The sequence below is a fragment of the Anastrepha ludens genome, chromosome 3 (assembly GCF_028408465.1).
Source record: "Anastrepha ludens isolate Willacy chromosome 3, idAnaLude1.1, whole genome shotgun sequence".
Lineage (NCBI taxonomy): Eukaryota > Metazoa > Arthropoda > Insecta > Diptera > Tephritidae > Anastrepha > Anastrepha ludens.
Genome location: NC_071499.1, coordinates 12,383,441 through 12,404,132, shown reverse-complemented (window position 1 = coordinate 12,404,132; position 20,692 = coordinate 12,383,441). Strand labels below are relative to the sequence as shown.

The window sequence follows — 20,692 nt, the reverse complement described above, 5'->3', positions numbered from 1 at the left end:
GCCGTTTTACCGTTGCGGACGCGTGTCGGTATTTAGCCGCCCAAATTAGTTCGTAGCTGTAAGGCTCGCGGCGTCTGTCGTTCAGAGCGATAAGATACGCATAAGTTAGTATACCTAGTCACGTTTTCATTGGAGGTCTATAGCGATGAAGTCTTATCTTCCTTATAATGTAAACTTCCGATGTGAGACGGCGGTAGATTCTGAACGAATTTCAGTTCTTCGATTCAGTCTCTCAGGGTCACTGCCAGAGGAACCAACAGTCTTTTTATATATTTTGTATTTTATCTTAAGGACGATGGCTAAGCGATCTAGAGATGATAAATACGTTAGATAGTGACAGTTCGGACGAATATTATAATACTTTGAATCTGATAAGACGGAAGATGACGGCATTACTTCGTCAATTTGAACGATACCACACAATGCCAGAATATAAAAGGCATACATAAATATAACCAAACTTATTTTTGTTGTTTTTTTTTTTCAATCAATTATAATAATTTTTTGATTTTATGAAAAAGTTGTATTCTGTTAAATAAAGCCTTAGTTTTTATAACGTATTTTCTTTACCGCGCCCTTCAATACCTCTCGTCCTCAGCCACGCTCGCCCGTCGAGCGGCTCCGGCCCCAAAGAGTTACACTCATTCACACACTTTATTGGCTGTCGTTGTTTTATGCTGATATACATACATACATATGTATGTATAAGCTCAACTGCAGTATACCGAAAATACATGTAAAAATATCTATGTATGTATACATTTCGGGAAAAAAAATCTATTTCTGCAAAAAAAACAAATTCTCACAGAAGGCAGTTGTAGGCAAAAATGAGAGCTTTCGCCACTTTTTAAGTAAACATTTTGTGTACCACATCGTTACAACTATTATTTTTCGTATAAAACTTCAGGTGCGCCTGCACTTTGCTTACTCTACTTATTGTGGCTTTGATAGACCATCTCAATAAAAAAAATATGGCATATAATGTTGTTGTTGTTGAAGTGGTTGAGTATTTCCAAGACTGTCCTCGTTTGATGATGTCTTTGTTGTCTTTTTGTTTTTTTTTTTGTTTTTTTTTTTTGTTTTGATTCTTGTTGAAGTCAGAGCCATTTAGTGAAGTCCAAGGATAGCAGCAAATTCTTTATCTAGATGTCTGAGATTTCCTTAATTTGCTGTAAGAACGGCTTACCCAAGGAGCGGAGTCGTGCCCTAGCTAGCCCTGGACATTTTTTAAAGTAGTGGAAAAGACTTTCCTTCAACCCTTCCACTTGACAGCTTCTGCAGACGGGATTGAAGGGTAGGTTGATCCCCTACTTTCCAATGACCTGTAAGGGTTGCAGTGATGCGTGAAATGTTTGGTCGATGATTTGTCCTTTGGATTTTGTAATAAATAATAATAATTTTATTTGCTTGTTTTTCTTTATTGCAAATTTCATCGATTCACATGTAAATGCTATGTACTACCTAAGGCTCGAAGTTGGAGCAAAGGGTTACTACATCTCCATAAATGCAACTTAAGATATTGGTTTGGGGAGAAATAAATAAATTATTTTTGCGTACACTTTCTGGGCAAAGGGTTTAAAACAGTTTTTGATTGATCTTTGGCTCCTTGGCGATGCTACGACTACTAAAAAGCCGCTCAACTTTGATCATTTCAGTGCTTTTATTGGCATTATGATGTGACTTATGACTTCAAAGCTTCAGGTGTATTAATGTCACACACAAAGCCAGTACCACGCCCCTTTATTTCTTTATGTATGCTCATCTTCACCTACCCTACTATGGCTAGTTACATTCTTTTGTACTCTCACACAAAATTTGTATGTGTCACTTACACTAAAAATTGCATACACTCCTCCTTGTCTAAGCTCACTCTCATGCACCGTAACATAGAACAGGGTGTCATGGAAATATTTGTGTATAATTTTTCCCGTGAAAACCGGCATGGTTAACTGGGGAATTAAGATTAAACTCTTAGTGCTTGTTTGTTATGAGAAACAAATTGCGATTGTGGTGCCCCTTAAAACTGTCCATATGACCGATTTTCAAGCCTTGTGTTTCTGATCGACAATACCGTATTTTAGAAAGAAGGCCAAGGTGCGATTTTACATTCAGTCTGATTATTAATCGATGAAATGAATAACATTAACTACAAATTATGAAAGAAATACTACAATGTAGTTCCAGGCATATTTTGATATTCACATATGTATGTACATATGTATATGTAGATATTCACACATATGTTAAACGCATACGCTTTACGCATACCAAGTAGATTTGCACTAGCTTTATTTTATGTTTTGTTATTACTATTTCTCATTACATTAAAACTTTGCGTTCTGTTTTTTACTTGTGAGACGTTTTCAAGCGCGCACCTACTCAGCGGTACATACATATTTACAATTTACTTATATTTACATGGGTTTTCCCAAAGTACCGAAATTACGAAATATGTATTAAGCAAACACAAAAATAGTTTGTTTCATAAGAAGAAACAGCAAAAATTGTGTGTGACCAAGTAACGGGGGAGGTAAGCGACAACAGCAGAGTTGGAGTCGGACGAGCATCGTAGTGATTCATTTTAGCGATTTTAATTTTACTTGTGCTTGCTGCTGCTGCTAACAGGCGGTTGGTGCAGCCACACCAGCCTTGCATTCAGTTTGACGTCAAACATTCTTCTACACTTAGTTGTCATCATTCTGATCTGGTGATTTTTCGCACTCAACCATTTGGATATCCGCCGATGATCATGTGGACAGCGGCTGATACCGCAGCTGCTCCGGCAGACAAGCAGCAGTCAGATTTGCACGAAGAGAGCGCAAATGTGAAATAGTAGTAAGAGCTAGTGCCTCATGTAAGAGGGGAAATCAAACTCCGATTTGTTGACTCCCGCCAAGATAAATGAAATTTCATCAGCCGAAAGTGTTGGATAAATTTAACACAGTGTCACCTACCCCGAAATGAGCGCGCACGCCGGTTGTGTAATTTGCGCGCCTCTCGCTCCCATATACACACACGCACACACACACACAAAGGAGCGAGCAAACACAAGCGCGCATAGGGGCAGCTAATTAATTGTCTTTATCGCTGCTCCAAAAGTGCAGTGTTACATGAGACGGTCAGCGTGAGCGCGCTCGTTGATCGCGTGCCGCCCGGTAGCATATGCACAATCAACAATTTCACAAACAAGAACCTACAAATAAACTTACATATGTATTGATAACGGTGAGCGCGCGCGCGCTTGCATGTACGTATATATGTATGAGGGAATATGTATGCGTGCAATTAATAAGCTTTTATTGTTAGTAATTGCATTGTTAGTATGTATTGTTGTTTGTTGGATGTAATGTGATTGCCAGCTCGTTGGTTGGTGGATTGGTGGGCTGGCGGTGCGCACACACCTACAGCGCTGCATTCGTACACACACAACACCCAATGAGGGTGTGTGTGGAGTGCAGAGGAAATCTTTGTAGCGTAACATAAATAATAATCACTAACATTGTACTTGCTCGCTGCTTTTGTATGAGTAAATAGTGAATAAATGCGGTTTTTGTTTGTATTAAAGAGTAGGTTTGTTTTAAGCGCTGGCGATGCTTGCATTAACGCAAACAGCGAAGCTGATGCAAGCGTTGGCGTTGGCGTGGACGTTGATGCTTACGCTGACGCTGTTGTTGATGCTGACGCTGTTGTTGACGCTGACGCTGTTGTTGACGCTGACCTAGACGTAGACGAGTGGGACGCCGACCAGCACGGTTAGAAGTATTCTACACACTCCATTTCTTGCTACATCCTTTATGAATCGTCAGGCAACGGCCTGGTCTCTCGTCTCCTTTGTAACACGCCCTTAATTAGCCCTCTTAATGCCACTAGTAGGATATTCATTACACATTTTGGCATATTAATAATAAACAATACTTTTTTAGCGCCACAATTTAATTACATACTTTTGCCGATGCACGCATGCCGAACTAAGTAACAGCGGCGCGAAGCACGATGCGAGCCGAGACGAGCCCAGCTACACCGTGCCAAGCCACTGTACACTGCTAAAACAAAACGATACGTAGTCGTTAGCTTTGCGTGCTCACTATTGGTCAAGATCGCCCCTCTTTTCAACGGTTATTTGGTTATTTGAGAAATGCCGCTGAGTGCGTCGTAGCCTTCGTTGTGACTGAAACTTTTCGCAAACGATGATATTGCCGCTGTCGCTACACTACGCCAAATACACACGACGCGCCTCTGGGGTCGTCTATGTGAGTTTGCTCATAACCCGTATGGGTGTGTGTGTGTGCGTGTTGTTTGTATTGCCCACACACACCAACATGTGTGAGATTCTTGTTGCGGTCGTCGTTGTGTTGGGACTTCATTCATACGCCACTCAGCCTCATATAAAACCCCATGGTTTTTGGATTTGATTACAATAAGCATTCAATAGCGAACTAGTGAAATTGAAAGGAGATCGGGCGCTCTAAGAAGAACTTCAGAAATAAAATCATTAATTAGAAGAAGTATTAATTTATGTGTTTAATATAAACATACAAAAAAAATAATAATAATCTGAAAATTTGCAAGCGTGTTGAAATCCTGTATTTTCTCCATTTTGCACGTTGCAAAGCGGGAGACATTTTTAAACAGTATTTTTTCTGTGACTGAAAATTTGGTTTCCATACGAATCTGGTAAACTAAAAAACACAGATTTTTCAAAAAAAAATCCAAGTTTAAATTAATAATAATTTATCCTTGAAATTGTGAAAGTGGTGAACTATAAAGAGAAAATTGGGTTGACTGCAATTTAAACGCGCACATTCCGTTTCTTGGATCATTCTGTGATAATCTACATTAAGAAAGTATAAAAAAAATTTAAATAAAATGTTTAACAAAATGCAACGGCAACAGGTGAACATTACCAACTACACCCATAGTGCACTGGATTGTGCTGAATCACGCACAGTGCGCACAATAAATACAAAACAAGCGCAACAACAACGCCAGCGTACCGCTTGCAACCAATCAAATGAATTATACAGCAATAGCGTCAGTGTGACTTCTACAGCTGTCCCGCATCTTAGCGAGGCTACTCATTTGGACAATGGCTATTTGGCCATTGGAAATCCCAACAATAGTAACGTCACCTGCTCAATGACATCGACGAAAGCCGGCGAAGCCTCAGTATCGAAAATGCAAAACGCGCGACTAAGCGTCAAAGCGCGTTTGCCAAAGAGGGCACCGTTGATGAGTAAGTCTTACAAGCATTAAAAAAAATAATAATAATTAAAAAAATAAATAAAACAATAGTCTAATAAGTAAATAAACAGAGTACACGTAAATGTCCAGAAAATACGTGTATGAATATTTAAGTGTAGGTGTGTGCGGTACTGCCTTTTGAATTTTGTGGATTTGTTGTCAACTTAAGAAATATTTCGGGTTTTAGAAATCGTGAATCTCAGGTGGCGTTCAATTGAAGTTAGTGACTGAATTCGTATTCGAGATGTGGTTTTTGCGATTTTTTGTATTACATATTTGATTTCAATTAAAGTGGGCATGTTTTGCATTATTTTTGGTTAAAAATTTTACAAAAATAGGAAGTAATAAAAGTTTTTGATAGCACAAAAGATGCTATATACGAAATTTGGAAAAATTTGTGCCATTTTTGTGACTTAAAAATTATTAACAATGTTTGAAAATCCAACTTATGTCTGTAATTTTATTTCTAACTTGCTTGGGCACACAATTTTTTTAAACTTGCATAGTAAAAGTAATGAGTGATATTCGCATTCACCTCGTTTATTGAAATTTTATGCATTTTTGATTTTTGTAAATTCGCCGAAACCGTCAAACTTCAATCCACAACAGAGGTGCCAAAGGGGGCTGCAAAACTATGCAAAAAAGTATTGCAAGTTAAAAGCTTAGGTTAATAATAAGATGGAACGTCAATTGAGCTGTAATTTGACATTTTATTCAAAGAAAGTGGAAAATTTCTTATGTCTTTAGAACAAAAAAGAGACAAAAAAAAATATTTTTTGGCATTAAATTATTTTTATTTTTCAATTCAATCATATTTGTACACAAAAGATAATGCAACGAACTTAAAAGCATAAGCTCGTGAGGTTTCTTAAACCAAAAAATAATAATTAATATTTAAAAATTAATAAAAATTGGCTGCATTCAATTTAATTTCAATTCATTCAATGCATTCAATTTAAAATCTTTAATTGGGAAAAACTGAGAAGTGAATTTCTTTTCTTAAATTAAAAAATAATAATTAAAATTTTAAATTTTATAAAATTTTTTTTCACTGAATTAAATTTCTTTTTAATTCTTTAATTGGCCAAAACTTCAGCGCCTTAAATCGAAGAAACACAAATTTTTTTGGCATTAAATTATTTCTATTGTTTTATTGAACCATATTTTTTTCTGGCAAAAACTTGAAACAATAACATTTTTTGGCATTCAATTATTTTTATTTTTCAACTAAATCATATTTGTACGCAAAAGATAATGCAACGAATTTAAAAGCATAAATTCTTCAGGTTTTTTAAACTAAAAAATAATAATTAATATTTAAAAATTAATAAAAATTGGCTGCATTAAATTTAATTTCTTTTTAAATTCTTTAATTGGGTAAAACTGAGAACTAAAATTCTATTCTTAAATTAAAAAATAATGATTGAAATTAAAGATTTTATAAAAATTTTCTTCACTAAATTTTCTTTTTAATTCTTTAATTGGCCAAAACTTCAGCGCCTTAAAACGAAGAAACACACATTTTTTGGCATTCAATTATTTTTATTTTTTTATTGAAACATATATTTTTTACGGCAAAAACTTATGCTATTCCTTCTTAAATTACTAAACAGTAAAATTAAAATAAAAATAAAAATTAAAGAACTTTTTTTAGATCTGCAAAACAGTAGAAAAGCTTTTTCGAATAGCATTACATTTCTCTTACGAAAAAATTCGTCTCCCGATAATTATTTTTATATTATTAGCCGATAGCCCTGTTAGCTAGTATTGTAAATATATTAATTTATAATAACAATTTTAATTTTAATTTAATAAATAAATAACAATAATAATACAGATTAAATTTTAATGAAAGCGAGCATCCAAGTAGTTCAGTTTTCGTAATAGCAATGACAAGCGCGCTCATTCATATTTCATCATTTCAAATCGACTTACTGCAATATCAGTACTCACACCACACTAAAAAAAACAACCTCAACATCCATGATGTCTCATTAATAAAACCTCTTCACACAGAAAATGATACACTCAGAAACTCCCGCAAGAATTGCACATGGAAAATATGCATTCCCCTACATATGTGTTTCATGTGTTGTTTGTGTGATTATGCATAATTTGCGTATAGTTACTGAACCAAATTTGTTGGTCTCAGTTTTTGTTCTTGGCTTTGATAAGAGATTGTGCTCGGGGTGAATGCGACTGTGAATCTGTTATTGCGCTCTTGCTCGCAATAATGTACTCCTTACATATACACACACCGATATGTACTCCTCCATATGCACACACCAGCAGATTTGCATGCCAAAGCGATCTGTACGGTCAATATTCTCACTTTAGAGGGGAAAACACAAACTTCGCCATATGAGTAGAGGTTCTAAGTCAAAATTTGATGTAGCGTGGGGCAAAACTCAAATACTTCGGTGCAAGTAAAATACATAGTTTGTTGCGCTCACAAACGTATTACTTATATAGTATATTCGATAGATATAAATATAGCATCTTCTTAATCTTCTTGATATTATGAAAGAAATTCAACTTTATTATCGCTCTGGGCGTCAAATAGTTTTTCATTCGAATTTTTTTTATATTTCAATTGTACTCGGTGACTACCGAGCTCTGCGCTTGCGTGATAGCGCTGAGTGGACAATGACAGAGAAAGTGTTGCAGAATCTTTATGTCATGCAGAAACACTGGCGAAGCACTCGTAGACAAAAACTATATATCCCTCTAATATTTATTTACTATTGTAAACAGAAAATAACTTGTGAATGTTCGGCCCGCTGTACGAGTTAAGCCAATTCCTTGTACCTAATCTGCGCTATTGGAATGACTGACCTATGACTTTATATTAGTGCAAAAATGTTCACTATTGCTAAGCTACACTTTTATGCTATTAGGACATCAACAATTACAGATCAATATTGTGATTTGACATTCAAATGATCGGTTAGTCAAAATAAATACAACTTTTATAATAAAAAGTTAACTATTATAATCTCAAATTAGACATTTGGGCTCTCACTTTTTCGCTACATTTGCGGTTAGTGCGGGTGTAAATATCATACACCTGGTGAAATTCATCAATAGCTTGAAGTGGTTAATTCGAACGTAAATCGCCACCGTTGGTCATCATCCTCTAATCGAAAGCCCTTTCTTCCTGTTTGTTTCCTCCTATCTGGTTCCTTACCTTCTTCTTTCCCCTCCCCTCCGCCTGTATGGTATCACAGTATGGTATCACATATTCGTCTAAGTGAACCCCTCGCAAGGGCAGCCATTTATCCTAACTATCGTAACCGAATCCCAAATTGAGAAACCAAAAAAATTATAATAAATTTGAGTTTGCTCTCACTCAGAAGAAATTGAGCTACAGTTAAATTCAAGGTTGCTCTACCTTCATAGAGGAAAATTTGAGCTACAGTTAAATTCAGGGTTGCTCTACCTTCATAGAGAAAATTTTAAGCACCACTCAAGTCTGCTAATATAGCAAAGTTTTCGTTTGAAAATCACCTTACTTAAAGCCCCCGAATAATATCTACATATATATATAATTGGCGTATACACCCTTTTTTGGTGTTTGGCCGAGTTCCTCCTCCTATTTCTGGTGTGCGTCTTGATGTTATTCCACTAATGGAGGGACCTACAGTTTTAAGCCGACTCCGTACGGGAGATATTTTTTTGAGGAGCTTTCGTGGCAGAAATTACTCGAAGGCTTTCATTAAATAAATAATAATCACAAATTAAGAGAAAATATGTAGTATTTTTTAAATTAAAAAAAATGTCAATGAAAAATAAGATTCTGTTAAACATCAAAGCGTTTTCTTCAATTTTTTAGTATTTCCTCTATTTTTGTCATGTCATCCGCCTTTCTAAACTACCCACATAAATTTATTTGTAAATTTCAATGAAATAGCAAGGATGTATTTGTATTTAAAAATATACTTCAGTACTTATAAAAACTGTATATTTATAGGTATCATACAAATACATAAAATAAAAAAATAATTGGCGCGTACACTGCTGTTAGGTGTTTGGCCAAGCTCCTTCTCCTTCTTCATGTTGTTCCACAAATGGAGCGACCTACAGTTTTAAGCCGACTCCGAATGGCAAATTGTTCTTGTTCTTTTTATGAGGAGATTTGTCGTGGCAGAAATGCACTCGGAGGTTTGCCATTGCCCGCCGAGGGGTGATCGCAATTGGAAGCAATATTTCTCTAATTTTCCTGTTTCATGCACGGAGATACGCAACTACGCACTTCCATACAAAAATATATATTTATCTATACTTTAAATAGATTTTATTACTCCAAGGTGACTTTTCTCTTAACCAGGCAGCAATGAAAGCTTTAATATTATTATTATTATTTTCTTTTTTAATATTATATTTTTTTATTGTTATATCTTTTGAAATATTTTTTAGTTCTCTATTCGGTAGATATTTTCATAGCCACTTTCTGATCAGACTGAGATGCAAACTACATGCGAAAGCACTTACTAGAAGCAACTAGCGCAAAATAGTTTGATGTTTTTACTTCACCTAATATTTTTTATTGAAATGATGTTTTTACTTCATCAATTATTTCTTATTGAAACGCGTGTAATAATATTCATGGCGAGCGCTTCATTATTTAGCTATTTTATATACAATTCAACTCATAAAAGTTCTACCAAGTTACATTGAAGCGTAAAGTTTCTAAATGTCTTTGCAAAAAAGTTATCCTTTCGGACACTCTGCATATGATTCCAATTCTAGCACTGCCGTGAACAATTCTTCTCAAGTTTAAAGCAATTTCGAATCCTTCAGAAATTCAACCTTCATTTCGACCCACTCACTTGCATGCTCGTGTGGAAACTACTTTCTACGAAACACTTTCTCCTCACATACACATATGTGCATGAGGCTTAGCGCTACGCTATCACACTTTCCCTAAGTGCCCCACACTAGCCGCCTACGCTCTGCGTTTGCCTCGCATCAACGCCTACTAACTACCAGATTTGCGCTAAAGCCTTCATGCCATCCACACATCTTAACAATGAAAAATTCTACACTTTCCCTTTCTCCACCTACATACAGTTAATTAGAAATACAGCTATTTTTATACTTTGGTACATGATTTTTATCACCTCTCCAGTTCGGTATCCAGGGGTAACCCGCCGCCATGCATTGACAAAAGCAAACAAATAAAAATAAAGAAGTCGAAACAAATAAAACTTGTACATATTTGTGTAGCATAAACACATGTAGAGTATACCTAATTAATTAATAACAAAATGGTGTTCAAATAAATAAATATAATTGCAACAGTGGCTATAATTAAAAAGCGAAAGAGGAATCGCGCACAAATAGTATCTATGTCTGTGTATGTGTATGTGTATGTATGAAAATATTGAATGATTGTTATAGCGATAAATTGAGCTGAGAGTTCAGCATGCAGGATACTCATGAATGATTTTCGCTTACAGGTCAATGCGCGTGCACCTACGTACGTTATCGAGAGTATTGATTCAAGCAAATGTGTGTATGTGCGCGTGTGTGTATGGGTGCTTGATGACAATGAGTCAACGCGTGCTCTTTGATGCTCATTAATAAATATAAATTCATTAGATTGCTTCAGTGCAGCGCAATGTTTATGATCATATTTTGTAGGCATAGGCTAACGCACACCTCTGCGCATACACACGTATGCATGTACATACTAATCCAATTAAGGGGCATACGAGTATTCACAAATGCTATGAGAATGAGAAAGAAATATAAATTTAAGACCCACCATTGGTTGAACTGGCATATATACAGGTGCATATACATCAATTAAATTTGGATTCTAAATAAAAAAAAATATAATCATTCATACAATGCAAAGAAAACCACTGCCAATGTATGTATGTATGTATGTGTGTACTAAATAACACTCGCCTACATATAGCGAATTATAGGGCATCCATACACACATGCACATTTACAAATGAATCACTGTACTAAAATAAGTTATAAATAAATTATTAAAAACAAATACAAAGCAAAATCAAAAAAAAAAAAAAACAGAAACTACGACTAGTTTTTCGGCACTATTTTTTTGCATAAAACGACTCAGTCCATGCTAATTGTTAAGTACTCAGTACTCATACGACACGTACTCACATGAATTATACATATGTAAATATGTATGTAAGGCTGTTGTGGCGGCTTATTAGTCACTAGTTTGGAAGTACATAAGGCAATGAAAATGAAGCGCAAATATCAAATTGTTGATGAGGAGCTAGAAAATAATGAATGAAAGCGCCAAAGTGTATGTATGTATGTATGTTTTGAAGAATCTTTAATTTTTATGGACATTTTTTAAATATTTTTTTTTATATTTTAACCTGCTTTTTTAATATATTCCCATACACATTTTAATTATTTCTTCTTTAAAATATCAAATATAAAGTTCTAAAAAATATAAGTTCTAAAAATTTCAGATTTTCATCAAAACATTCTTAAATAATATTAAACCGCTCATTTCAATTATTTTTAAGGCTTTTTGGTGTTTGTACTATTTTTGAAAAACAGAAAAAAAATTCAACATTAATAACAAAATTTCAACAACATTTCAAAGAACATTAAACTGCTCATTCTAATTTTTTGAAAGAATTTTTTTGTTTCATTCTTGAAAAACAAAAAGAAACTCAAAATCAATTCCTATTTTTTTGTTTTTTTTAAAGATTTTTTTATTTTATTTTTGAAAAATACAAAGAAATTTAACATCAGTTCCCAAGAATTTTCTTTTTTATTTTAAAAGAATTTTTTTTATTTTATTTTTGAAAAACAAAAAGAAATTAAGCATCAATTTTGAATATTTTGACCTGGTTTTCAAGAAAAATTTTGCAATTTCAATCTTTAAAAATTTAAGATTTTTATCAAATAGTTTTCCATACACAAAATTTTCATCAAAAAGTTCTTAAAAAGCATTAAACTACTGATTTAAATTTTTTTTTTTTTTTTTTTGAAAAAAGAGGAAAAATGCAGTATCAATTCGCAAGAATCTTAAATTTTTATCATTATTTCAAGAGCTTATGAAATATTTTTGCTTGTTTTTGAAGCAAACTTTTAAATTTCATTCTTCGAGAATTTTAAAATTTTTATCAAATGGTTGGCGATTCCCATTAAGTGAATTTTAAATTTCATAGAAAAGCTTAGAAATGTTATGCTTTAAAACAAATTGGATTTGAATTGAATTGGAATAGAGTTTGTAAAAATTTAAATTTAAAAAACACAATTTTTTTTTTAATTTTGTAAAAATAGAGATTTAAAAAAATATTTTTTTTTTCCATGACAGATAGCTTAAAAACCACTTTTAATAAAAAGTAATACAAAGTAATACAAAGTAATTTTAATAAAATATTATAACATTTGAAGTTAGCTATAAAAATAGTTTTAAGTTTGTTTTTTTAATATCGTAAAAATCAAACAAAGACCTAAAAACATAGTTTTTTGTTAATTTTCAAAATGACAAATAGTTTCAAATTGCTTTTCAAAGCAAAAACTAAACTTCGAGTAAGGTATAAAAAGTAATTATAAATGCCTTTCAAACTAAGATTTAAAAACATAGTTTTTTTTTAAATTTTCAAAATGACAAACAGCTTAAGTAATAAATTTTTTATACAAAACAAAAGCTAAGACTTGAAGTTAGCTATACAAAATAATTATAAATGCATTTCATACGCATTTCTTCTTTTTACTTTGTATAAACCAAATCAAAAAACATATATTTTTTTAAATTTTCCGAATGAAAATTGTTGAAAAACCAGTTTTAATATCAAATAAAAACTAGAACTTTGAGTTAGCTATAAAAAAATAGTTGCTCAAATACGTTTCATATGGTTTATGATGCGGAATGAAAAATAAATTGAAATAGAAAATAATAAAAAATAAAATAAATAAAAATAAAAAATAAATTAAAATAAAAAAATAATTCAATTTAAAATAAATCAAAAATAAAATAAATTAAAATAAAAAAGTATTTAAAATTGAAATAAAAATATTATTAAAAATAAAATAAATTAAAATAAAAAAATAATAAAAAAAAATAAATTACAAATAAAATAACTTTAAATAAAAAAATAATTAAATATAAAATAAATAATTTTTTAAGTAAATAGTTAATAAAGTAGCACTGGCAACACAATATAAGTATGTATATCAAATTGCTTCCGTCACTTTTACAAATGGGTCCTCATGCTTTTTATAGACACATTTTCCCCAAAAAATTAGATTATCATGTCTGCAAAACAAATAGGGTGGTTGTAGCTGTCTTTATTAAAAAACTCGTTTCCTTTCAATAAAATAACCCTCCTCAGTCCAACTCCGACTACGCAATCCACAGTATTTTTGCGTAGAATTCCTTTTCGCGTGGGTCTAAGTGAGATCTTGTAGATCTTCTTTTACAGATCAGCCAACACTACCTAACCTAACCTAACCTAACCTGATCAATGAAGTATTAAAAAATATGTAAAGCAGATTTAAGATTACATTCATTTAATATTAGATCTTAGTTTAGGATTATTATTATTTTTCTTATAAAGCTTGATTTTTATTGAGCATTCACCTTTTTTTTAATTTAAAAACAATTTTTTTTTGTTATCACTTTTTACCAAAATATTCTTATTCTACACGATAAACTAATGCCACGGCATTGAAATAATTTCGCACTTCATATCACAACTGACAGCAATTTTTCACCAAGATCACTCCGCTTCGAAATCGAACTGTTGCATGGCAAAGGATAATTAGCAAATTTCTAATGCTCAGACTATGCCGGGCCAACACATACATACATATGTACATACATATGAATGCTGCGATAAATGCGCGCGCACATTTCAAATTGCTACCAAATGAAAATTGCGATCGGCGCGCATGCGTGGTATGCGCTTTACACAATTCCTGCAGTAGTATTGCAAAAACCACAAAGCAGACCAACCACAGCGGCAGCAGCAGCATTGCCTATTAAAAGCGCACACCAACCAATCAATTTCTATTGGTGGTGGCTGGCAGCTAGCAGCTGGCGACTGGCGACTGGCGGCCTTTGCCTTGATCTTGAATCAGCCTAGACAAATTAAGTCTAAGTTTGTCTACATTAGACCACCTGTTAAGCGCTGAGTACACAATTGCATACATGCATATCTACATATCGCAAAAGGCGGCGATCGTTCGTTCGATCGATCGATCGTGCTGCATGCCACCACGGCAGCTTAACTGGTTGCAAGTTGTGATCTTTAAAAAATTGTACAAATTATTATGTGTGCTCATGCGTCGCACTAATTGCGCTCATATATACGCAAAAGCGCACTTTTATCTTTTTGTATGCATTGCACCAACACAAGCAAGTTTCACACACACACACACATATAAGTGTATGCCAGTTGTTGCATTACTGCTTGCTGGCTGCGATTAGTTGGCCACAACGCGCAAACCTATTTTTCAACCACCAACTGCTAGAGCTGCCATTGCAAATGCATTCGCTTTGCAATATTATTGTCGGCCAGCTGTGGCAGTGTGTGAAAATTTCGTGGCCCTCATTGGCGCATACTTCAGCTGCATGCGGTCGTGTGTGTGCCGATAATTTTTTATGAGAATCTAAAGCTCTCGATGCTGGTATGCATTTGTGCGTGTATGTGAATGCTTGTGTGCGTGTGTGTGTGTGCTTGTGTGAGTGAGTAAGGAAGGCAAAGTGCTAGCACGCTTTGGGTCATAGAAAAATTAGAAACAAAATGCAAAATATTTCTAGCCAAATTTACACTTACCTCTAAATATTGAAATCTCCTACTAAATATAAAATTATTTTTTATATTAGTCAAGAATATAAATGTTTTTTTTTCTTTAAAAATCGCATTCCTTACTATTTGACTTCATATTCATAAATTCTTTATTTTTGCTCTCTTTACAGAGTCCGCTGCTCTCCTCCCCATCATTTGCTTTGCCATACTCGCGCACGTTTCCAGTGCTTCAGCTCGAACATTACCCGGAAGAAGACAAATACTGCACACTCTCGAAAGCCGGATGCAGCATCATAAGAATCTGATGCTTCAGGAAAGCGAGCGTATGCCCAGCCACACTGTACCCGCATATCGTCATCATCACCTAAACATCCGTTCGCTTGATATGAATTGCATGGACATTGCAAAAGTTGTGCGTAGCTTGAAAATTCAAGCTGAGGTGTCGCTTCAAACGCTCAAGGACAATGTGCATAACTATGTAAGTACTTTAAATATGCATTAATTGAAGTATTACATGAAATAGTTGGAAGTATTTCGGGAAGTATTTAAATGAAAATATTTAACCTTGTTGTGTATTTCAACTTTTTTGCCGAAAGTCTACTTTTCACGCGGTTTCAGATTAAAGTTTGGATTGATAAAAGTTGAGCTGTTTCGAAAATTCTCAAACAGTTTTACAATACTTTTTAGAAGCTTTCATATGCAAAAAGAAAGTATCACAGCTTGTGAAGTTTGTGGAGAAAATCTATAAATACATTTAAAAAGTTGTCATTATGTCAAAAGCTTTCACTTTAGTAGCTTTAATATTCAGCAAAACATGTTTTTTTCGGCTTTTGGTATAATTAAAGACTTTGCTTTCGGAAAAAAAGATACCACAACTTAAAGAGCTTTCACTTTTTCGAAAAATGTTTCGAAATTATTTAAAAAAATATCACTTTTTAAAAAACTTTCATTATGTCAAAAGCTTTCACTTCGGTAACTTTAATATTCAGCAAGAAAAAATTTGTTCAACTTTTGGCATACTTAAAGCTTTTTCTTTCAGAATCATCATATTAAATGTTTTAATTGTTTCAAAAAGTCTCAATGCTTTAAAAGCTTTACCTTCAGAAACAAAATGTTAAGATTTGAAGAGTTTTCACTTTTGCGAAAAGAAAAAAAACGGTAAAAAGCTTTCATACCTCAAACGCTTTCACTTTGGTACATTTAATTTTTAGCAAGAAAATGTTTTTTTCAACTTTTGGCACACTCAAAGCTTTTTCTTTCGGAAAAATATATCACAACTTGAAGAGCTTTCACTTTTTCAAAAGCTTTTTTCGAAAGCTTTTCAAAGCTTTAGAAACTTTTAAAAAGCTTTAAATATGTCAAAAGCTTTCACTTTGGTTGTTTATATATCCAGCAGGAAAATATCTCTTCAACTTAATTATAAATATATAATTAAAGCTTTTTCTTTCAGAAACTTTCACATTCTGAATTGTTTCAAAAGCATTCACTGCTTGAAATGCTTTATACTTTAGGGACCCTCATACTCGGTGAAAAAAATCACAATTTGAAGAGCTTTCACTTTTCAGCTCAAAAGCTTTCAATATTTTAATAGCTTTTTATTGCAATACCTTTTGCATTAAAAAGGAAAGTATCTTTAAGTTTTATGCCTTATTCTGAAGATGCACCATTTTTTTTTTCAAAAGCTTTAAGTAGTTCAAAAAATGTACTATTAACTTGGTATAAGCATAGTCAAAACGAGGTTTCAGCAACTTTCTAGTAAATAAATTTTATTTCTTATTTATTTCTCATATTTTATTTCTTATTTATTTCTTATATTTTATTTCTTATTAGACAAAATAATCTAAATAATTTTCTTCTAATTTTTTCAGACTCTTCCCCGTTTCAATACAACACCTGAAAATGCCACAGAATATTGGATTAAATCCAAGTTGAATTTGTCGCATCCCTATCAAAAGTTCTTGGACCGTGATTTCACGAAATCAGTAGTGAGTCATGACTTTAGTCATTTGGAGGGCAAAACATTGGATGAAGAATTGGTAAGCATTTAGAAATGTAAGAGTATTAAGTGATGTACAAAAAATATTTAAAAAAATTGTTTTCTAAATATTTAAGCATTTCCTTTCACCTTACACCAAAACTAATTATCAACCCACTATCTTTCTTTTTATTCTTCTACTTCAGCTCAAAGTCGAACTGAACAAAATCTATAAGACCATCAAAACATTGCAAATCATTTTCACACGCCTCTCAGAGGAAAATCAAAAGAACGAGCAAGCTTTAATGCATAGATATCGTCAGGGTTTCAATGACATGAACAAATATTTGGATGTCACACGTGTCGAATTGAATAACAATCTACAGATCACAAAATCCGCAATTGATACGCTTAAAATTACAATGGAAAACTTCGATGAGAACAGTGTCACCTACAATGAGACCGTCTTCGCGAAAGACTGGTTGATGGTTGTCGAAAATATAAGTTTCCTGCAGTATCTGGATCAGCTCTATGCATTGTTGTTGAAGATGTGCAACGGTACAAAATGATATCTCAACGCAAAAGACATGTAAATACTCGTACTCGTAAAATATATATATTAAGAATATATTTGTAAACGCCTGAGAGGCCGTCGTCACACCAATTCGATACAAACCGAGCCAGCACCAAACCATATGCAGGAGAACGAACGCAGACGAACACAAACGAGCGCAAATATATGCACGAGTGTGTCAGTAGATATACATACACGTGTACATGCGTAGGCAAAATGCATGTTCGTGAAATTGGGAGCGAAGCAGCGGCGGCGTTGCTTTTTTTTCGTTGCTCTCTTCCTGCTCAAATCATCTCGTTTTACTACAGCCTGAGGGATATATAGGACGGATGCGTGCGGTGATGGGTTGTAAGTGAATTTGGGTGTGCGATTTTTAGCTAGAGACTATATCCTATTTATGCTTTATTTTTATTACGGATTCAAAAAGCTTTTGCTTTTCCATTATGACAATACCTTAATTATTATTATTATTATTATTAATATTGATATTATTAATTTTATAAGACATTTTTTAGAAACTTAATTTATGAGAGACTTGACGATATTGATTTGCTCACAATTTTTTCGATTTCAACTTTGAAGAAAATCAAGAAATCAAGCAACCAAAAACATAAAAATAAAAATAAAAAAATATTTATATATATCAAACAACAACAAAAAAAAAATAAACTTGAGAGATTGTAAATAAAAATATAGAAAACAAAGATATTGTGTCAAAATAATTCGTAAACAATAATGGCGAAAAATGCGAAAGTTGCGAAAATAAATGCAAAATAAATTGAAGTGACTGAGTCTGTGCGACGTGAAGGTGCAGGCAAAATGGCATAAACAACGTGAAATCTAAATAAGAGCAGACTTTAAAAATAGTTTTGATTGCTTTATGTTTTATTTTTACTTTTTTTAACTATCCGATTGACGGCAAAAGTAAATATAACAATTTCTTAAGGTCTGTTTTGTAGTGAATTTATACAAATATATTGTATATAACTCACGGCAGTCACAGTAGAGAGTGAAGCAAAAGGCTTAAAGCGATTGAAAAATACAAAAATAAAAAACCAAATTAAAAATAAAAACATAAAAAATGCTTGAGAAATACAAAAATAAAAAACCAAGCAGGGCAAGTTAAAAATAGAAACAGATAAAAAATGCTTGAAAAATACAAAAAAAAATTTAAGCATGGCAAATTAAAAATAAGAAATGCTTGAAAAATTAAAAAAAAAATTCAAGCATGACAAATTAAAAATAAAAAATGCTTGATAAATACAAAAAAAATTGAAGCATGGCAAATTCAAAATAAAAAAAAAATAAAAAAATGTTAAAAAAATATCTCTCAAATGTCAACCTATGATAATTAAGATTTTACAAATTTTGTATTATTTATTTATTTATTTAATGTACTTATTAATTTATTAATTAATTTATTTATTTATTCATTTATTTATTCATTTTGCATATTTATTTATACCATATAAATATACACACACACACTTGTATTTATGTATATACATTGAGTATTTATTTCTTGCACAAAAAATTGGCGCATAAATTTGCGGCCAAAAATGTTTGAAAAATTGAATAGTAGCAAAACTTGACAAAAAACAGATTATTAAGGAAAGTTATGCCAGTTATTATATGTAGATGTTCCAACTAGGAATTCACACGTGACATGCATCATGTGATATGGAGCTTCACATCACACGATATCAACTGATGTCACATCGCATGAGAGACCATTACGTACAATTAGAAGATAAACGTCATTACACATTGTGTGCCATGATATCATTTGATGATGAAATGTTGATTTGATGATGAAAGGTTGATTTGATGATGGAAAAATAAAATTTAAAAATTGAATTACATTCAAAGATGTGATATTTTCCAAATTAAACAATGAAGAGTATTTGTATCATGCGATATGGAATCAGGCAAGATGATTACAGCAAAGAATAACAGCTGATAGAATATCAGCTTGAATGAGTATGAATCATATTATATTATACAATGTGGCGCAAAATTAATCATCCATTACTGTTTTTGAGCAAATTTTTTAGTAGATAACAAAAACAATAGTGATTTTGAGTCATGGAAATCAATGTGGCACAAAATTAATCATCCATTACTGTTTTCGAACAAATTTTTTAGTAAATAACAAAAACAAAAGTAATTTTGAGTCATGGAAATCAATGTGGCGCAAAATTAATCATCCATTACTGTTTTTGCATACATTTTTTTTAGTAAATAACAAAAACAAAAGTGATTTTGAGTAATGGAAATTTTGTTTTTAAATAATTTTTTACTTAATAAAAACAAATTTTAAATAACTTTTTTACTAAATAAAAACAAATTTTAAATAACTTTTTTGCTAAATAAACGATTTTTTTTAAGAAATAAAAAAATTAATATACTTTTACTATAATATACAATAAATAAAAAAAAGGTATTTTGAGTGATGGAAAACTGTATTTCGATCTTTACGCGCTCCAAATATGATTGACTCACGATGCCATTTGCAAAAATTATAAATCGTCCGATAGAGTGACTAATTTTGCGCCAACTTGTGTATACAATGATACATCACATACCGATCTGATATGCCATGATGATACATCATATGAAGATCACATGATATGATGGTTAAATAACATCACAAGATGTGACATCCATCAAATGGCCTCTGGTGACGGTCAAGCATTGTTTGACAAGAACTTTATATGTGTGCGTGTCGGGTGCTTGACGCTAATATCTAAAATTTTTGATTTTTACCGACAACAAGTATGTGTGACACGACGCCACCCGACTGCACTAACACATACAAAGCTCAGTCAAGCATGCTGTATCGTCACCACAGGCCAAAAGGGCATAACATACCCTTGATCGAGGCATATGATTACTACTCACATACACATGTAAAGTATTTTAAGACTTAGCATCACATGACTTGGCATAAGATAACTTAATTTGACATCACATTGACATCACAGCATAGCATGTAACATAGTAAACAAATTGATGCCTTCGACCAGATTAGCGCTCAGCACACATGCACGGCATACACATACGAGTACACATGTGTTCTTGTATGTAAATTTCTCTGAGTATGCCGAGAGTCTGTAGTTGGCTGCCACTGAGATCTCTGCAGGTCAT

At 32.8% G+C, this 20,692-nt stretch overlaps 1 protein-coding gene across 1 annotated transcript; it reads left to right on the top strand.

Annotated features, from left to right (window-relative positions):
* Positions 1-4,789: 4,789 nt before the first annotated feature.
* Positions 4,790-19,612, top strand: LOC128857026 (uncharacterized). Its single transcript, XM_054092545.1, has 4 exons — positions 4,790-5,233; positions 15,167-15,474; positions 16,865-17,032; positions 17,178-19,612. The coding sequence occupies exons 1-4, from the start codon at positions 4,867-4,869 to the stop codon at positions 17,538-17,540; spliced, it is 1,206 nt and encodes a 401-aa protein (XP_053948520.1). The 5' UTR covers positions 4,790-4,866; the 3' UTR covers positions 17,541-19,612.
* The last annotated feature ends 1,080 nt before the right edge of the window (positions 19,613-20,692 follow it).

What these genes read in the sequence shown, in the direction of transcription:
- LOC128857026 (XM_054092545.1), top strand. Translation starts at nt 4,867, where the DNA reads ATGTTTAACAAAATGCAACGGCAACAGGTGAACATTACCAACTACACC. An exon ending in AGGACAATGTGCATAACTAT is followed by an intron (nt 15,475 to 16,864) that starts GTAAGTACTTTA and finishes TAATTTTTTCAG; the next exon opens with ACTCTTCCCCGTTTCAATAC. An exon ending in AAACATTGGATGAAGAATTG is followed by an intron (nt 17,033 to 17,177) that starts GTAAGCATTTAG and finishes CTTCTACTTCAG; the next exon opens with CTCAAAGTCGAACTGAACAA.